Raw genomic sequence first — 19,722 nt, 5'->3', positions numbered from 1 at the left:
GATGTATAAGGAGACAATTAGAAAAAGGTAAAAAGAGAACTTTTGGTAATGTAGTTTGTAGTTTCCAGCTTTTTAATTCCATGATGGAGGTACTTTTATTTTTTTTTTAACAGATTTGGCCTTTGATAGGAAGGCAGGTGGACAGAGACAGGATCTCTAAACCATTCTGAAATGAAAAGGATCTGGTAGCACACAATACAGATGCAGTGGGTTCTCAAACATATGGAACATCACGGCTGCGTTTTACTGATCACGTCTTTTGCCCGTGTAACAGTTTCTCAGTGGTTTCCATCAATAACATTAGTTTTCCCAGCAGAAGGCGGTCAGTCCGTTTGGATTTGATGCGCATACCTCAGCCACGGCTGTTTGTGCAGATCTAGGCGACTCCTCGGGTGATGCTTGTCCGGATGCAGGCACGACTCAGTTTTGTCTAAACTTGGTTTCGAGCGTACGCGCTCGGCACTTGCCGTGTTTTTTGTGGAGGTCCCTTTGCAGGATTTCCCTAATCTCCCAGGACAGCGAGCCGAACCGCCGCCGTCAGAAAGGGGCTGCAGAGCGGCTTGCGTGGCTCGCTGCCGCACAGAGCCTGGCCCCGCACAGGGCAGCGACCTGCTGGCTCTGCCTTCTGCATCTCTGGGAAAAATCAGTTGAATGGTTGTTCTAGTGCTGAAAATGAATGTTATTTATTTTATTTTTATTTTATTGTATTTATTTGCACACTTATGCAGGCATCACTACATAAGTTATATTTTGTTTGGGCTTGATTTATAACTAAGTTGGATAAACCCATGATTGTTTATTAAATAAAAATGTGGAATCCAGGACAGTCCTTGACTGATGTATCGATGATACATTTACTGAAATGACCGAATGCCGAGTATTTGGTTTGTGTTGGATTCTGGCTGAGGATGAGTGCCACAGGGCGAGTGATCCAGCAGTTAATAGGACAGGTATTTAACCTTGCCTTGTGGCTGGACCAGAGGAATGTCAGATCACCCGCAGAGCGCACAGAGCAGAGCCAGGGTCTCCTTCAGCTTTCTGTGTTACGAAAGAGAACAAACATTCCAGCCTCTCTGAAGTATTTATTGTACTTTTTTTTTGAGCTTTCTCTGGAGCCTGGAGAAGCCAGATGTGCTTGCCGGTAGGTAGACGCTGATTTGGATCACGAAACCTGTGTTTGCTGCTGAACCCCAGTAGCACCGCTGAGGAATGCAGTTTTGCAGCTCACCGCCGCAGTGGCTGCAGGATGCGTGCATGCCAGCCGGTGCTGGGCCTGGAGAAAGACAGCTTTCATAATATTCACCTCATCTGTCCTGACCTCCATTTCTTGTTCGGTTGAAAAAATTATTAAAACGTGCTCTCTAGAAAGTGGTGGTGGAAGTTGGTGGTATAGAAACAGTTCTGGCTATCTGGATTCATACTTCATTCAGCAGTCCGCCTCTGGCTCTGGACTTCATAGGTGTTTCGGAAGACAGGAGACCCAGAAATGTAAATCTCAGATAACCAGCACAAGAGGAAGGGGATCCACTGGGATGTCTGGTAACTGCATACTCAATTGGTACTACGTAGAAGCTTCGTTCATTCCTTAAACACTTACAGTAACCGGTGGCAAACGTTTCTCACAAGCTTTAGTACTTTGTGCATGATGAGAAAGGAGCAGAAACTGTTTCTTTTGAATATTTATTGATAGACTTGGGAAAAAGGTAAGCATCCTCCGCTGATAGGTCTAGATATGTAAAAGGCTGAGAGGGTTTGCTGGAGAAAGAATCTCAGAAAGACTAACATTTAAAAAGAGGCATTGTGCTGAAAAGCAGGAGTTGTGCAAGGAGTGCTGCCGTTGTTCTTTGCTAATGCGCCCAGAGCTGCAAAGTGCTCCTGGCAGATTGCTGGAGCCAGACCGACCCCTGCGCCTCGTGGACCTCTTGGAATTGTGCGGAGAAGGAACCTTTCGTGAATGCCTTGGCAATTAGATGATCAGTAACAGGGGAAAGAAGGTTGCTAAATGACTCAGCATTTTGGAGGAAAACCAAAGCCTTGAATACCTGGGTCCAGGAAGGTTGCTGAAGCGTTGTGTCCAGATAAAGACTACGTATTTCATTTAAGTGCCTGACTTTTTTGGATCATCAGCCACGCTTACCATCAGACTGATGTAATGGCCACAGCAGTGCAAATCCCGCTGAGGCATGTACCGTGCCCATTTAGGAAGTAAAAGAAAAATGAATTGCCTGCTTGCTGTTCCCAGGAGAGCGTCTGGATGAAGCGGAAGGCAGAGCAGCGCGTTCTTGGCTGGTTTCTACAGTTACACTTCTGTAGCCGAAGGAAATGTGAAGTGGTTGAAAGTCTGAAAATAAAGGCACACCAAACTGCTTTCCCATCTAAAGCTGAAGGTAAATAAGAACATAAATTGGACTCTAGGATGTGTGAAACCTTTTCAAAGTCTGAAATTCTTTATTAGTTTTAACTACGTATTTGGAGTTGAAATTTACTACTAGGGATTTTGCAGTAGTACCTCCAAGGTGCAAACCAACTGAGGTCCTCTTGTGACGGAAGTTACGGATACTTCATAGAACACAGTTTTCCCCCAGCTATTTACAAACGTAGATTAAAGTCAAGAAGAAACAAGATGAATGGCTGGAGAGGAAGAAGATGGTAAAAATACAGTAGTGGTAGTGACAGGCAAGTGATGGTGGTATCTGGGGAGGTTCGCGGTGATGGGGACTGTGTTACTTGAGGGTTTGCAGTGGCGGATGAGAGGGTTGGGGTACTCTGGGGCTTTCTGTTTGCATCTTCTGCTTTTTTTTGAAGGGGAGAGTGCCCCATCTTTGCAGAATGCGAAGGTGCTTACAGACGAAGGCAAAGGCAGGAGGTCAAGATTAACGACAGTGATGAAGGAGAGGTGGTTTGTAGTAGAAATTTCTAAAGCAAAACTCAGGTAATTGAAAGAAAACCCACGGGGGTTTCTCGGGAAACGAGATCCCCGTAAGAGGTATCCTTGCTGTGAGTAGCGTGCTCGTTCAGCCTGCTGTGCTCTTTTCACTGCCAGCTGCACCGAGAAGCATTATCAAAAAGTTGGGATCAATGGAAATTATCTTTCCCCTATAATTTTTGGAAAGTGAAGCTGCAGTAGTGCCTCGATTGTACAGCATACTAGACAGCACTGCATTTGTTTGACAAAATAAATGGCAGGGTAGCACAATAGGATATAGTGTTTGTTACCACAATGGAAAAAACCTTTAAAATAGCCTAAAAATACTGCAAAGAGGAGGTCACAGAAAAGGCACGCTGAGAATAGATGGTCTGTGCAGAACCCAAAAGATGGACAAGGAAAAGAGTAAAGTAGGAAATACTCTAAAAGGAGGAGTGGAGAACAAGTTGAGAGAGAAATAAATGTGGAAATTTTCAACATGTAGAAAAATTAATTTAGGAAAACTAGAATTTTACTTTAGGTATCATCACATTTGTGTGCGTAATTTAAGTTTTACTGTGGACTTAGTAAGAAGCAATATAAGGATTGGATTGTGTTTTTCATAGGATTTCAAAATAATTAAAGGCTGCTGATCATCTGTAGAACCTTTCATAGTGAAAGTGCCATGCATCCCAACACTGTTTGCAAGGATCATCCGTTGATTGCAATCTACCAGGTTTTTCTCAACACGTTAAAAAAAGTGAAAAAAGAAACCCCTCAGCGTCCCATCAGTAAGTCTTTTTAGCACTTACGTTTAGTGAATTAGTAAGCTGAAGCACTTCTGAACATGCTCTTTTACAGAGCTCCCTATAGGGGACTCGCCTGAAGGAGGTAATTATCTACTGCAGCCCTTCTTGGTGAGAGGAGGTAAGAATCTTACACCCAGCACAAGATTTTTGCAGTGGTACTTGGGTAGGGCCGAGAGTTTCTGTCTGCAGGCGCCAAAGATAATGTATTGGGAAGGTCAATTGCCCATTCTGCCTGGTACCTGAAGGCTGTGAGATGGCTTGCTCTCCGTGGCCGTCACGCATTCTACTGCTTTGCAGGTTGGGTCTGTGGGCTGACGAATAAGAATCCAGAATCTGGAAGGAATTAGGTTTAACAATCGGTTTAATTTGTGAAATGATATGGTCTCAATATGGTAACCAGGCCCGAGTACACGCTGTAAAGCAGTGTTAGGTGCTGATGGAGGCATGTGACTGGAATTTGACTGTAGCTACCACTTGAATCTTCTCTGACATGTACTCCAGGGAAGAATATGATCATGAGTAATTATTTTTTGCCCAAGACTACATTCATCACGAATTCAGAGGCAGCCTTCCTTCATGGTTTTTAGAGTTCTCAGTTAGCATTGACTTTGAGTTGTAAGGTAATGAAAGGAGGATAATAAATCTTCAGTTAAGAACCAGCCACCCTAATATATTCTCATGGGCATCCAGCTCATCTTTCCTTTCTAATTTGAAAGGAATTTTTCTCTTTTTTGTTATTGTTTTCCTATTGATATTAGTATTTTACTTTATACTTAAAATGCATCCCAACCTACTTGGCAAGTTTGCCGATGACACCAAACTGTCTGGTGGGTTGACACGCTGGAGGGAAGGGATGCCATCCAGAGGGACCTGGACAGGCTGGAGAGGTGGGACCATGCAAACTGCATGAAGTTCAACAAGGTCGGGGCCATCCCAAGCACAACTCCAGGCTGGGCAGGGAATGGATGGAGAGCAGCCCTGAGGAGAAGGACTGGGGCTGTTGGGGGACGAGAAGCTCCCCATGAGCCGGCAAGGTGCGCTGGCAGCCCAGAAAGCCACCCGTGTCCTGGGCTGCGTGTCCAGCAGCGTGAGCAGCAGGTCGAGGGAGGGGATTCTGCCCCTCTGCTCTGCTGAGACCCCCCTGCAGTGCTGCGTCCAGCTCGGGGGTCCCCAGCACAAGAAGGACATGGAGCTGTTGGAGCCAGGCCAGAGGAGGCCACGGAGATGCTGCGAGGGCTGGAGCCCCTCTGCTCTGGAGACCTCAGGCTGAGAGAGGTGGGCTGGTTCAGCCTGGAGAAGAGAAGGCTGCGGGGAGACCTTGGAGCCCCTTCCAGTCCCTGCAGGGGCTCCAGGAAAGCTGGAGAGGGGCTGGTGCCAAGGGCAGGGAGGGACAGGCCAAGGGGAATGGCCTGAAGCTGCAGGAGGGGAGATGGAGATGGGATGGGAGGCAGCAATCCTTCCCTGGGAGGGTGCTGAGGCCCTGGCCCAGGGTGCCCAGAGAAGCTGTGGCTGCCCCTGGCTCCCTGGCAGTGGTCAAGGCCAGGTTGGATGGGGCTTTGGGCAACCTGGGCTAGTGGAGGGTGTCCCTGCCCATGGCAGGGGTGGCACTGGATGGGCTGGGGGGTCCCTTCCCACCCAAACCCGTCGGGGATTCCATGATGCTACAAACCATGTAAATCTACAGGGAAACAACTTCCTCACACGTAGGTTCTCCTCTCAAAAAGCTTTTGTTGCTAAGGCAAGAGGCCCAGAGTTGAAGATTCTCACTGCTTTGCTAATTACTAATTGTTTATTTCATTTTTAGTAATTGATAGTAATTGTTAGTAATTGCTAGTCACTAATTTATATTAACTGTAGCTATATGTGTAACTCCTGTACTGAGTAGCCTTGCCTCCTATTTAAATCAGTGTTCATCTGCATTTTAATTTGAATGTGCCTTGAGAATTGGTCCTAATTCTGCTTTGGAATGTCTTACAGGAGTAGTAAAAACATTACATAGGAGTAAGTAGCCACTGGGTTACACATACATGGTCCTTGAGTGAGTTAGATCAGAAAAACAGAACTGCCAGGTTAGTCCTGAGCTCTCATAAAAGCGTTACCCGGCCTCCCACCTCACTGCCCTGGGTTCAGTGGATGGAATCACGACTTAAGATGCCATTTTGTAGGTCAACATTGGACTTAAACCACACGTAAGCACATGACTCAGGCCAGCTCTCCGTTCCTTGGCAGTCCCAGGATAGCTGCTCCTGTGAGATTCATTAGCACAGCCAAGTGAATTTGGGAAAGAAAGTAAAGCAACGGGTCATTCGTGTCTGTCTGAGCCCTGGCTTTCACCTTGGCTTTGTCCATAATGAACAAAAAATGTGAAAGTTGTCTTTGGAAACCAGTTGCCTCTGCAAAGGCCCGAGGGAGGGGCGTAGCGGCACCTTTCTACTGGTTGCCATCGATGGAAATGAGAGCGGTGCTGGTGTGGTATAACGTCACCAGACATTTCTGAATATTCTAGTGCTATGCGTCTTTCCACACCTCTCTGTTATCTGATTGCACTTATGACCCTGCTCTTGGTAATAGTCAACTCATTTTTGTCATTCTTTTCAAAAACAGAAATCACCTGCGAAGAAGCTGAGCCATGCAATTAGTAAATCACTTGGTTGTGTACCAAGTAGAGAACCACCTCGTCCTGTATTTCCTGAGCAGCCAGAAAAGCCACTCGATCTTGCACATATAGTGTGAGTATCTATTTTAATCTGTCTTTCGCTTCATCAGAGATACAAAGCAAGGTATTTCTGGCTGTGTTTGCCTTTGGAATAGGCCAGCAGAAAGGAGCCCTTAGAATTATGAAGTTGCAATGCTGTAACTGTTATAAGTGTTTCTCAGAAAAATTATTTGAAACATATTGTTTTGTAAGAATATCTTGTTTATGTGCAGTTAGACTAAGGCCTGACTATATATTCTCCTTGGATCTATTAGCGTGTCAAAGTACTAGTCAGTCTTACCTTTTGCACTTCACCGTATTGGATCTGACTATTTTCTCGCTTATTGTCGATTGGTTTGTTTCTATAATTTTAATGTTAAACATATTTACTTGCAAGTTAGTGTTGCCTACTTTAGCAGTAGTGGGGTTTAGCTTCTTGCTGTTGCCTGGGAGGATTGATTTTGTGTTCTTACTGGTCTCACTGGTTCGGGTTCTTCTGCTCAGCGGCATTGTGTCACCCTTTCATTCTGACCTTGCTGTCGAACCGATGGAATGATTTTCATGAAACACCGTTGTACTGGTGTTGGTTTGAACAGACTTGGAATCGGCCTGCTTCCCGGTTTGCCAGTTTCCACATCAAAAGTAAAGCTCGAGACAAAAAACCCCAAACAAATTCTGTTACTGGATGTGTATAATAACCTGTGCCTCCAAATAGGTCTGCTTTAATGTGCTACAGAGTCGAGAAAAAGTTTCAGTCTTTGCATATATCTAAATTTAAGTACATGCTATAGAGAAGAGTGAGGAGAGAGGAGCAAAGCAAAGGGATATCATTTATATAAAATGGAGCACTCCTATTTTCGTGAGTATTGAGTAACTTGCAGTTCTGGGAGGAGTTGGAGTTGATGCTCTTTTGACGTCAGCAATACCAGATTCTCCTTGAAGCGTTGCCTCTGTCGCAGTCCCCGAATGGGGAAGCGAGGTGTCCGGTACCACGGGGCAGGTCGGTGCTGGGATGCGCTGCCGCGACCTCTCCTAGCGCCCTGCTGACTGGCTCTTCGGTGCGCTCCTTTGGACGCTTGCGCAGTCGTTAAGGGAAAGCTGGAGGCTAGCTTGTCAAAGTATTGGCAAGGTGAGAATTGTAAAACCCGACGGAGTGCGGTAAAACACGCAGGTGGCTTTCTTTTGTGAAAAGCAGAGAAGGTCCGTAGCGGCATGGCAGAGTCGTTGCAATGCCAGACTCCTGAAGAGCAGGGCTCTGGGCTTTCCCCATTTCTGCTTAGCGGTGCGATTGTTTTTTCCAGGCCTTGCATCACTGACTATTTACCGGCTTTTATAATGCTTGCTACAGTCCTGTGCAGCGAGGGGAGCTGATCTGATTTAATGGAATAGAGTTGTTCTGATTTTCTCTGTGAAATTGCACTTAAATTTTAAAAAAATACTAGTCCGTCATGCTACTGTTCAACTCCAATCTGAAGTCTGTGTTCTCCTAAATGAGCGGCTCATCAAACCCTTGAGGACAAGATTGTACGTTGTCCACAGAATTATCTCCCTGCCTTGGCCGGGATGTGTTGTGGTGCCTGTCACTTAGCTTAAATCTGGGTTTTCTGTAGTGAGGCTGCTGCTCAGCCTCACGGAAAACAATTTCGTGTTTAAAATCTTATCAGATCATGAATTCATTCACGTTTTTCTTAGATTTTCCTCTGTGCCGCTTCCATGTTGAAGCACACTAACATTCCCAAGAGAGAATGAGTAGTTTACAATGTAATACTTCTACAAAAAAGAATATGTAATTGCCTAAGTAGAGTGTATGGAAATAATGACAGTAGTGGTGGTGTGACTGCCTGCCTGAAGGAAAGCTGGGGGAACCGATCCCCCAACTACGAGCCAGAGTTTTACTTCTGACAGAGATTACAAAGTTTGATGAATTACTTCTTTGTTTTGCTAGGACTCATTAATTTGTTAACGGATCAAACCAGTTTCAGCCCTCAGCTAGACAAGGAAATGGTAAAGGCAAGAGCGGGCGGCTTGGTTTTGTGGTTGTATTTGTAATACGCGACCCTTGGAAGGGGCTGGTAGAGGAGTGCCTCCAAGCTGCTTTTTGCTTCCAACTGGTAGCAGACCGTACCTTGACTGGCAAGCACGGCATCGCCTTTTGTCTGAGACCTGGACAGGCTGGAGAGTTGGGCAGAGAGGAACCCAATGGAATCCAACAAGGGCAAGTGGAGGGTCCTGCACCCAGGGAGGAATAACCCCAGCACCAGGACAGGGTGGGGGTGACCTGCTGGGAAGCAGCGCTGCGGAGAAGGGCCTGGACGTCCTGGTGGACAACAAGCTCTCCATGACCAGCAGTGTGCCCTCGTGGCCAAGGCGGCCAACGGTGTCCTGGGGTGCAGGGAGAAGAGCGTGGCCAGCAGGTCGAGGGAGGTTCTCCTCCCCCTCTGCTCTGCCCTGCCCTGCTGAGGCCACATCTGGAGTTGTGTGTCCAGTGCTGGGCTCCCCAGTTCCAGACAGACTGGGAACTACTGGGGAGAGTCCAGCGGAGGGCTGCGAGGATGAGGAGGGGCCCGGAGCATCTCTGGTGTGAGGAAAGGCTGAGAGAGCTGGGGCTGGTTAGCCTGGAGAAGAGAAGGCTGAGAGGGGATCTGATCCACACTTACCAATATCTAAAGGGTGGGGGTCAAGAGGACGGGGCCAGACTCTTCTCAGTGGTGCCCAGTGACAGGACAAGGGGCAACGGGCACAAACTGGAACACGGGAAGTTCCACCTGAACGTGAGGAGAAACTTCTTCCCTGTGAGGGTGACGGAGCCCTGGGACAGGCTGCCCAGAGAGGTTGTGGAGTCTCCTTCTCTGGAGAGATTCCAAACCCGCCTGGACACGATCCTGTGCGACCTGCTCTGGGTGATCCTGCTCTAGCAGGGGGTTGGACTAGATGATCTCCAGAGGTCCCTTCCCACCCCGACCAGTCTGGGGTTCTGGGATTCTGCGTGCTGCAGCAGCGGTGGGAGCCAGCTGGGAGAGGGGCTCCCTGCGGGAAGGTGGGCAGGGGATGCCAACAGCAACCGGGCAGGACACAGCATGGCACCTTCTGCAGTGACTGGGACCACTGCCCAGCCGCTCTCGGCAGCAGCACAACAGCTCAGAGACATCTGCTCTGTGCTGCCAGCCTTAGCTCATTGAAAAAAAAAAATGCCCTAAGAAGCCAAAATATTGGGAAATCCTGATACTGCCTAATGCTACAAGGACAACTGCAGGAACAACAGATAGTGGTCTGGTGTAAAAGTAAGGTAAGTAGGTGATTTATACTGAGCACTAAATCACATGAAAATGAAATGAACATGGGACTAAAATGACCTACTGGGGTTTTTATATAGGTGATGTAAGACTTTTGGGGTTTTCTGCGTAAGTGATACCATTGAAATAAATAAATAAAAAAACCTAAAAAAAAGACACACAATGCCCTCACAACAGTTTATAAGTGTGAAAGGTGACATAGCCAGTGGAGATTCTTTAACAGAACTCGACCTATAAAGAGGAATTGATCAGGGCCACAGTGGGTCGTTATTTAGGTGTCAGTGATCATGACTTGATCACTGTTTTTTCATGTAACCAAGGTGCACATCAGCATCTAACAAATGCTTTAGAGGAGACTGTCTCACAAAGGTAAAATCAACTTCAGCTGAGGAAATAATGTGAACGTAAAAATATTAATAACTAGGAACAGTTTAAGAATACTTGGCCAAATGTCCCGGGGAAGCAAGGCTTGGAAGGGAAGAAAAACCAGCTGTACTTGTCAAGGGAAGGAGAAGAGGCAGAAATTGGTAGCAAAGAAAGTAAACTAATGGTTTCAAAGTTATTTGAGAATAGTTTTCAGGTTGTGCTGTGGCAGGGGGACAGCAGTTGTGCAATGTGCTGGTGGTGACATACTTTCCTTCCAGAGACAATCCAAAAGGATGCTGAATTGCACCGTCCACGTTTTGAGTCCAAACTGCATTTTGAAAGAATTTCTTCATTTGGACCCTTGCTGCTGAGGGTTGATATGTCTTGGAGCATCAGGACGTTCCCTGAGCACGGGAAGAAGATTCCTGTGATCTTGTTTCTTTTTTCAAGGCATTGGGGAGGCGGGGAATGAAGTCAAACAGGGCAACCTCTGACGTGTTATGTTTGCCAACATGACTTTGGTGGTGAATGAAGTATCTGAGCGGTAGATAAGCTGTTTTGTTGATCAGTAAATAAAAAGGTAACTCATGCCAATCAAGCATCGGCTTTTGGCAGTTTGGTGTAGTCAGACTCAGTTTTTATCTTTTTTAATGAGATGAGTTTTGATTAATAAAGCGATACTGTTGGCATAATGCATTTATTACGAGCATCGAATAATTTAGAAAACAGTAATCAGTACAGCACATACACAGCAGGTCGGGGAAAAAATTGTTTGGCTCATTGTCCTCAAAGTAACGGCAGAAGGGAGGTCACTGGGCAGGGTGTGTTTTCAAGCAGCGTCCTGCGGAGATCGAGCCTAGCTTCTGTGCTATTAACATTCGTCTTTGCAAGCAGGAGAACATACGAAGTCACTACTCATAGGCCAGGTAGGCAAGTGAGAAAAATACCGGAGGAACGAGGAAGATTGAAAGGACGGTGTGCTGGGCAGGGTGACTCAAATCTTTGGAGGTCGTGGGATGCAGTTGGCTGAAGGGGCGTTTTCAGGACGATTTTGTAACCGAGGATGCTGACGGGTCTGAGAGGGTGAAGGGGAGAGTTTACCCTTGTGCGTGGTGGTGGCAGCCTCCCAGTCGGAAAACGCTGCAGTTGCAGCACCCACGCTTGTAACAAATGCAGAAAGACCAAAGGCTTTGAGAAGGTGCATGAAAGTGATTAAAGGACTGGAAATAGATACGGGAAGATGCATAGCTTTACATCCAGAGACTTGAGTAATGTAAGTATAACGCACAGAGGTTAAGGAATGATTTGATATTTCTAAAAATATCTATCCTAGAGAAACTCAGGATAATCTCAGGGAGCTTTAGCAGATAGGCTTAACAAAAGGCACAGACCAGAAGTTGAAGCTAGGCAAATTCAGAATAAAAATAAGAAATATGTTTTTAATACTGAATATAAGCAAATAATTGTTAGACTAGATTACCAAAATCAAAAGCGGTGGTGGAATGTCCACCACTGGATCTTTAAAACCAAGAGGAGAGTGTTTTTTAAATGAAGTAGGAATTCCAGTCAGTCTTATGTTCTGTGTTTGACAGAAGCTCAATTATTGCAGTGTTTCCTTAGAGCTTAATGGGAGATTTATTTCTCCAGAGAAGGGCAAGCACGTGGTGCAGGGTCTGGAGCACAAGTCCGATGGGAGCGGCTGAGGGAACTGGGGGTGTTGAGCCTGGAGAACAGGAGGCTGAGGGGAGCCCTGCTCACTCTCTACAACTACCTGGAAGGAGGTTGTAGCCAGGTGGGGTCGGTCTCTTCTCCCAAGTAACAAGCGATAGGACAAGAGGGAACGGGCTCAAGTTGTGCCAGGGGAGGTTTAGGTTGGAGATTAGGGAAAATGTCTTCCCCCAAAGGGTTGTCAAGGCCTGGGACAGGCTGCCCAGGGAAGTGGTGGAGTCCCTATCCCTGGAGGGATTGAAAAGACGTGGAGATGTGGTGCTTGGGGACATGGGTTAGTGATGGGCTTGGCAGGGTGAGGTTAGTGGTTGGACTCGGTGATCTTAAAGGGCTTTGCCAACCAAAATGATTCTGTGATCCTATGATTCTATGTGAAAAATGCATGCAAAAATTTTAATGTGGTCTCAGAGTCAGGAATTTTTCAGAATCTACTGCGAGAGCACCGTACGTATGCTCCGTAAGGCAATGATGGATTTGCTTTACTTACATTTCCAAAAATAAGTGTTCCTGAAACTGCCTCTCCCTCACTTTACCTGCATTCCTGCAGCCGTGCTGGGTCAGTAATAGAAAAAATGGAAATCCTGCTATTTTGGTGTATTCTGCTGCTCTTCCCCTTACTTCTCCCTGCATCCTCCTCCAGACCGTAAGCTGCGTGTAGGTGGGAGCTTCCTGGCTGCTCTGGAGTAATTCTGCGTGAATCATACTCTTTGGTGTTGGCTTTCTGAATAGGATTGCTGGAACCCACAGGCTCCAAAGGCTCCCCTTTTTTAAGGAATTACAGTCTATATGATGGAATAGTTTGAACAGGCATTAAAAAACTCTTCTTAGTTTATATTTGATAAAGGTGAGATTGTCTTTGACATGGATCATTTTGCCTGGGGGAAATCATTTAAAGTTTTCTTGCACTGCGGGGTTATTTCAGGTTATAACTTGCTGGCTGGCCCCTGGCCCCGGCCCCATCCCACACGAAGCCCTCCCGTTGAAGCCTTTATTTTAAGATGTTCTCGGAGATGGGTCCTTTCGGTGGTACAACCCTGCTGCACAGGACGTGAATCGCCGTTTCTTAACGGCAATAAACACTACCGCTGCCCATACCGTCCCGCAGTAACCACGGCAGCGCCGGGGTGTTGTCGCACTGTAGCTGGACACAGCCGTCCTCAGTGGCCGCCGCTGCAGTGACAGACGGGCTGCGTCACACTCGGCTACAGCACCGATGCTGCTGCCCCGAGCCACTCCTCTCTCCTCGCTGCGAGAAATCCGTGTCCTCGCGGACGAGGCGGCAGAATGTGGCGTGCGTCCCCTTCGCAGCCTGGGGGGCTCGGCGTGACGCCAGCGGAGGTGGGTTTGTGCTAACGAGCTGCGCCGAGGCCCCCCGGCAGCCAACGAGCAGCCGGTGGCTCACGGGAAGGGAGCGAGGCTCTCCGGGTGACGAATGCGTGAAGCCTCGGAGAGATAAAGGACAACGGATTACTTCAACTTTATCTTAGAGGGCTGGAGACGCTTCTTTAAGCCTTCAGCAGGGAAGTGAAAATGGGATGAGGGGGCATTTGTAGGGATTCGCCAAGCGTTCACGCTCCTGCTGGCGGGGCTGACCAAAATAAAGTTGGGGGCCATCTGTGCTTACGTTACTGTGCTTTCCTTGTGGTCAGGCGAGGCCAATATCGTTAAGGGAGTGATAATCCTGATGTAGAAATTTGCCCCCCCCCCCCCCCCCCCGAAGGGAAGCTGGAATATTTACTGTTATTGCTAATATTTACTTCAGTACAGTGAACAGGGGGAAATACTCTGCTCTGTCTGCATAGAAGAGGATGTGGCCGACACATGCTAGCAGCGTATATATTGTATATACTGCATACGGTGCGTGTAGCCGTGCCCTGGCTGTTAGGAAAGTACAATTTCTCTTTACGGTGCCAGAGCGGTGTAGCAGTGGGGGCTGAATGGGGAAAACTGCCTACAGACTGACTTCTTGTTCTTCCCCCTTAGGCTAATTTATTTACGTGTCACATTAAGTTAGAATGTGAATTAGATGCTGTTTCTAGCAAAGTGACACTTTGGAGATTTACCTGAGTTCCAAAGACCAAGACAATAGGTTTAACCCTTTGAGAAGGGCAGAAATTGCTGAATTTAAAATGGAGCATGGTTCTGCACTGCCTGTTTCCCCCGAGAGATCGCAGTCACCGTTTCGTTCTCTGCCAGCGGCGGTATGACCGATTTGGGAGGAGATTCGGGTTTGACACGGAACATATTTCCTCCCAGAAATTTTTGCAGTGGTCGTGGTTCCGCCCCAGCCGGCAGCTGAGCACCGCGTGCCCCTCGCTCACCCTTCCTCCCCCGGTGCGGTGGGGAGGAGAATGGGAAAAAAAAAAGGTAAAACTGGTGGGTTGGGGTAAGGGCAGTTCCCTGGGACAGCAAAGGGAGAGGGAAGAACAACAACAGGCCTGAGAAAGCGGGTGACGCACAGTGCGCTTTGCTCGCTGTCGGGATCCCGATGCCCCGAGCGGCAGCTCTTGCCCCTCAGAGGCTGCGCGTGACGCCGTGTGCCATGGAGTAGCCCTTTGGCCGGTTTGGTCAGCTGTCCGGCCGTGTCCCCTCCCAGCTCCCCGTGCACGTTGACTCTGTCCCAGCGAAACCCAGCACACCGTGATAACGTGCGAAAGGTTGGCCTTTGCACGTGACGATAGGTTTTGTCAGATCTTTGTGAAGAGTTACGGTGAGAATTCTGGTTTGCAGGTTACAAAGGGGTTTCTGGACCCGCAGGTCTAGGTGGCCAGAAGTTTTCTCCTGTTTGACCACTAAAAACCTATTTATTGAGTGTCCCCTCCTTTTGCCCACAAAGACTTCCTGAGGCAGCGATGACTTGGGTCTCTTTCGTTGCTTCAGCTCAAAACGCTGGAGGGAGCAATGACCTGTCACGAGCCATACCCCTTCATCGCCTGCCGCTGCTATGGAGAGCTCTACTGAAGAGCTTGGACAACATGGGGACAACAGTTGAAATCAAAACCTGATAGCTTTACAAAACTGCCTGCTGCTTAGCCCAGGCTGCCCGTTGCCTCCACAGTGGTTACCAGTGGGGCTAAAACATCGTTAGCTAAAGTAGTGAGTCTGCTTGTGGTGGAAATCGATTCTTCTTCTCACAGTTGCAGATAAGCTCTGAGGTTCAGAGGTGCCGAGACACCTCGTTGTCTGAGGTACGGTGCACCAGGGATGCCCACGTGGCTCAGAGGAGACGGATGCTCTCGTCAGCCCTTTCCCCGGGAGGAGAAGGGAGAGCACCCAACATCGGCGATGCTGGCCACTGGATTCAGGTGTCGCGGCCCGTCCCTGGGCATCGTTCAGCTGCGGCTGCCGCGTGTTCTTTGGCTGTCAAGTTAATGTCTTGTGCATTACTCGCCATCTGTTTGTCCTTTTAAACTGCTCTGTTTGAAATATCTCAAAAACCAATACTCCTGGCAAGAAAAGTAGCGTTGTGTTGAATTTTGATTAACTGTACCTAGCTGCAATAAATTATAGAGCAAACCAAAATGCTTCACTATTGTTTCCTGTGTGGAAACCCTCAGGAGCCCAATCCCACCCTCTTTTAGGATAAACTTTGTACATGACAGCTGTGATGGCTGAGGGTTTCCAGCCCCTCTCAGACAAATCAGTCCAGCCTGGCTCAGTGACTGGACTTCTGTGAGAGTGACGGTCCTCGATGGAGGACCAGGGACAAAGGGGATCCAGTGGATTTCGTGTATTTGGATTTTCAGAAAGCCTTTGAAAGGATAATTCGTCAAAGGCTATTAAAGAATGAAGTTACCGTGGGAATGGAAAAAAGGTCTTTGGGTGTACTGAGAAGCGGCAGAGGTTAGGGCAGCAAACGGCAGAGCGTCAAGCCCATCCCAAAGGGAGGAGGTGGGATGTCCCCGCTGCTGCTGGTGTCTGCTGGAGAACGGCTTTGTGAAATGTCACGGAACGCTTTGCTGCTGAAAGCACCTCGCTAGGATCGGAGCAGAGACTGTCTGATCAGCAATTCTCCTCTTTTTATTCTCCTTCATCCTTGATGCGGGGCTTGGCTGGCCGACTGATGAATGGGAGTGATAACTGCAAACGGATCGCAGGTCTTCTTCCAATTAGGGGCGTTTGCTGGAAATCCTTCCTGTAGAAGCTTTGTGGCCTCCAAAACCTCCAAGAAAGCACAGATCCCTTCTCTTGGAATCAAAGGTTCCCGATCCAAATCAGCTGCTTCAATATATTAAGTAAAATCTCATTGAGCACAAAGGAAAGGAAGGAGAAATACGCTTAGGTTGCCAGTATTTATTACAAACATATATCAAAGATGACTTTTTATAGAAGTTAAGGTCAGAAAACATTAAATCAGCCAGTCTGACGTGTATCTCATTGATCATTAAATGTCACCACCTCCCTTCTGCAGTGAGCCCAGTAATTTGTGTTCGGGAAAGGTTATCTTCCATAAAAGCGCTCACTCCTGATTTCCAGCGGTTGTAAATGCAGCTTCTCAAATAGTAGTTTGAATGGCTAGTCTGTCTTTCTGTCTAATATTTGTGGTTTATTTCAATTTTTTTTTTCTCTTAAACTATGTTTCGTTTCCCACTCTTGTTTTGTTTTTCTTTCTTTCCCTAACCACGTTTCCCCCTACGTGGTCAAGGACCAGGTTAGCTCTGCTTCCAGCAGACTGCCTTACCTGCCCAGGTGAAGGTCTCTCATCCCTTTTCGTAGTCACTGCTTTTGGAAACAGAGTGCTATTCCCTGCATCTAGGCTGCTTTTTTATGTCCTAGATGTATAATTTTATGTTTGGCCATATTTAAATACAGTATAATATCAAAACAAAGTCTTAAAGTACAGATTATCAAGGCTCATCTTCTGTGTACTTTGAACCTGTAATTAAGTCTCAGATCTTTTACAGTACCCGCTAGGATCATTTCATTTCAAAGATTACTAACTGACAGATGGTTTTGAGATCTAACAGTCCTTAATCCATTTTAAAAGACTTTGTTGATGTTATATAGACCATATTTTCAAACAGGCCGTTTTGTAGCAGTAAACCACAAACTTTATGGCAAATTCCAGCCTCTGAGCTCGGCAGCGCCCGGCACAGCAGCAGCAGCGTGCAGCGCTTCGGACCGGCAGCACGGCTCAAAGGTGGTTCGGAACGCGGGAGGCTCGGGGCGAACAGCCAGAGCTGGAGCCGTCGCTGCAGCATCCAACCCCCAAGGTTGCACGAGGGAGATGTCGAAACCTCCGGCGTCGGGCAAAGAGGCTGGAGCTGGCTCTGATGTACAGCAGCCCCCCGAGCGCTGCCTCTGCCGGACGGGGTGTCTGAAGCCATGCCTGTGCCGCAGTGGGGATGTGGCCGTGCCGGACGGCTGAGCGGATGCTGCTCCAGGAGACTGTTGTGGCTGTGAGATGACAGCTGCCAGCGCTGGGGCGTTTTCTGGGGCTTACAGAATCCCACAGAATCCCAGACTGGTTGGGGTGGGAAGGGACCTCTGGAGATCATCTAGTCCAACCCCCTGCTAGAGCAGGATCACCCAGAGCAGGTCACACAGGATCGTGTCCAGGTGGGTTTGGAATCTCTCCAGAGAAGGAGACTCCACAACCTCTCTGGGCAGCCTGTCCCAGGGCTCCGTCACCCTCACAGGGAAGAAGTTTCTCCTCATGTTCAGATGGAACTTCCCGTGTTCCAGTTTGTGCCCGTTGCCCCTTGTCCTGTCACTGGGCACCACTGAGAAGAGTCTGGCCCCGTCCTCTTGACCCCCACCCTCTAGATATTGGTAAGTGTGGATCAGATCCCCTCTCAGGCTTCTCTTCTCCAGGCTAACCAGCCCCAGCTCTCTCAGCCTTTCCTCACACCAGAGATGCTCCAGGCCCCTCCTCATCCTCGCAGCCCTCCGCTGGACTCTCCCCAGTAGTTCCCAGTCTGTCTGGAACTGGGGAGCCCAGCACTGGACACACAACTCCAGATGTGGCCTCAGCAGGGCAGGGCAGAGCAGAGGGGGAGGAGAACCTCCCTCGACCTGCTGGCCACGCTCTTCTCCGTGCACCCCAGGACACCGTTGGCCACCTTGGCCACGAGGGCACACTGCTGGTCATGGAGAGCTTGTTGTCCACCAGGACGTCCAGGCCCTTCTCCGCAGCGCTGCTTCCCAGCAGGTCACCCCCACCCTGTCCTGGTGCTGGGGTTATTCCTCCCTGGGTGCAGGACCCTCCACTTGCTCTTGTTGGATTCCATTGGGTTCCTCTCCGCCCAACTCTCCAGCCTGTCCAGGTCTGGCTGAATGGCAGCGCAGCCTCCTGCTCTGTCGGCCTCTCCTCCCAGTTTGGGATCATCAGCATTTAGGACACTTTTCCCCTAGAAAAGGAAGTTGACAGCACGCGTGCCCTCCCTGTACTGCGCCAGCCCCTTGGCAGAGCCGGGGTGCTGCTCCAGCCGTGGCAGGGAAATGTCCTGCGCGCTTCCTGCGGGCACCTTGCGGGGACGGGCGGGGGGGGTGAGGGTTCCCTCCTGCCTGGGCTCGGTGGGGCAGGGCTTGGGGCAGCACCCGTTCCCCCCTGCAAACCCCATCTCTGCCGTCCTGTCCCGCCTGGGGCAGCGTGTTTGGGGGTCGGCAGCACCCCGCATCCCTCGGTGCCGCTCTCGGTGCCCGCAGGAAAGGACAGACCCAAGTTCCTCCTGGGCTGGGGTGGGGAGGGCGAGGAGGTCCCTCCTACGCAGGGTTCAGCGTCCCGAACCTGCAGTGTGTAAATTATTGTCAGCGAAACCCCTCTGGTTCCCAGAGCAGGAGGGGGAACAGCCTGCTGCCTTGGCACCTCGGGGGTTTTCTCCTTGCACCGACGTGTGTCCACACGGGTGAGTCTGCGCGGGGTGCGTGCACGAGTTCACAGGTCAGCGTTGCCCGCTTGCTTTTCTCCTCTGAGCCTTTGTGCTGGAAGCGATTCCAGTCGCCATCCTTCACGGCCGCCGTTTCTGCTGGCCCGCGTGATGAGTAGCGGCAGCCGGCCGGCCTCCCGCGGAGCGCGGACTCGTCTGCCCACGTCTATCGGCCCGAAGGGCTCGAGGTTCCCCCGCCACGGTCGAGCACGCTCCTTTGCGGTGTGCAAACACCAGCGCTGCACCACCCGCCGCAAAACCCCAGCCAGAGCTCCGCTGCGGGGATCCCGCCTGCGTCCAGCTCGGCGAGCGTCCTTCCGCGCTTGCGCTGGTGCCGCCGTGACCTGAAGAAGGTGATGCGGGACGCTGAAAAGCGCATCTTCATTATCGCCCTTGATTAGATGCTTGCACGCGGTTGTGAGGTCTCGGCATCCCGTTGTTTTCATCTTTTGGCATTTTTTGAAACTTGCTGTATTTTCCTACGGTCTGCATGCGCGCTCGCTGTGAATGGTTTTTTGCTGGAATACGATGGCTTATTTTTAACTTTCATGCTCATTCTGTCACTGCTGAGGAATGGTGTCTGCTCCTGTCACATTATAGGCAGTTTTTACCAAAATTGCATAAATGTACATTTAAAAAATGTAAAGATGTTTAACAGAAGACATATTACATCTTTTTTTTATAAAGCTAAACACGTTTGAAACGCGTATCTCCCGTGATTTTGGTGTTCTGCTAGGTTTTGCATTTGAACACGCCACCTGCTACACAGAATTTCCCTTCGTCTCCCGGTGAGCGAGGCACGGGTCTGTATTTTCTGTAGTCGTCTTGATCATCGCTCCTTCGGAATTAAAATGCATTCGGGTACCTCCGCGTGGGCGGTTTGATTTGACTGATACCCCAGGCGTCTTTTCTGAACAGACCGAGCTGAAATTCCCTCCCAGAGCTGCCTCCGCACGAGGGCTCAGCATCTCTCGCCGGGAGAGGGATTCTTCCCGGGTCGGCGTGCTTTGCTGGAGAGGCAGCTGGAGGACGGGGCGATTTCCTGGCGTTTGGTTCT

The 19,722-nt window shown here is 49.1% G+C and overlaps 1 protein-coding gene across 17 annotated transcripts in view; it reads left to right on the top strand.

The window, feature by feature from the left end:
• The window catches only part of DTNB (dystrobrevin beta), a 205,684-nt gene that overhangs the window by 64,174 nt on the left and 121,788 nt on the right, over positions 1-19,722 (top strand). For all 17 annotated transcript variants that reach the window (XM_075750223.1, XM_075750225.1, XM_075750222.1 and 14 more), the window contains one exon: positions 6,319-6,443. In XM_075750223.1, the coding sequence (XP_075606338.1) occupies positions 6,319-6,443 (125 nt within the window). The remainder of the gene's footprint in view (positions 1-6,318; positions 6,444-19,722) is intronic.

The sequence above is a fragment of the Balearica regulorum genome, chromosome 3, assembly GCF_011004875.1.
Source record: "Balearica regulorum gibbericeps isolate bBalReg1 chromosome 3, bBalReg1.pri, whole genome shotgun sequence".
Lineage (NCBI taxonomy): Eukaryota > Metazoa > Chordata > Aves > Gruiformes > Gruidae > Balearica > Balearica regulorum.
Note: the sequence above shows the minus strand (reverse complement) of the source record. Positions and strands in the feature narration are given on the sequence as shown.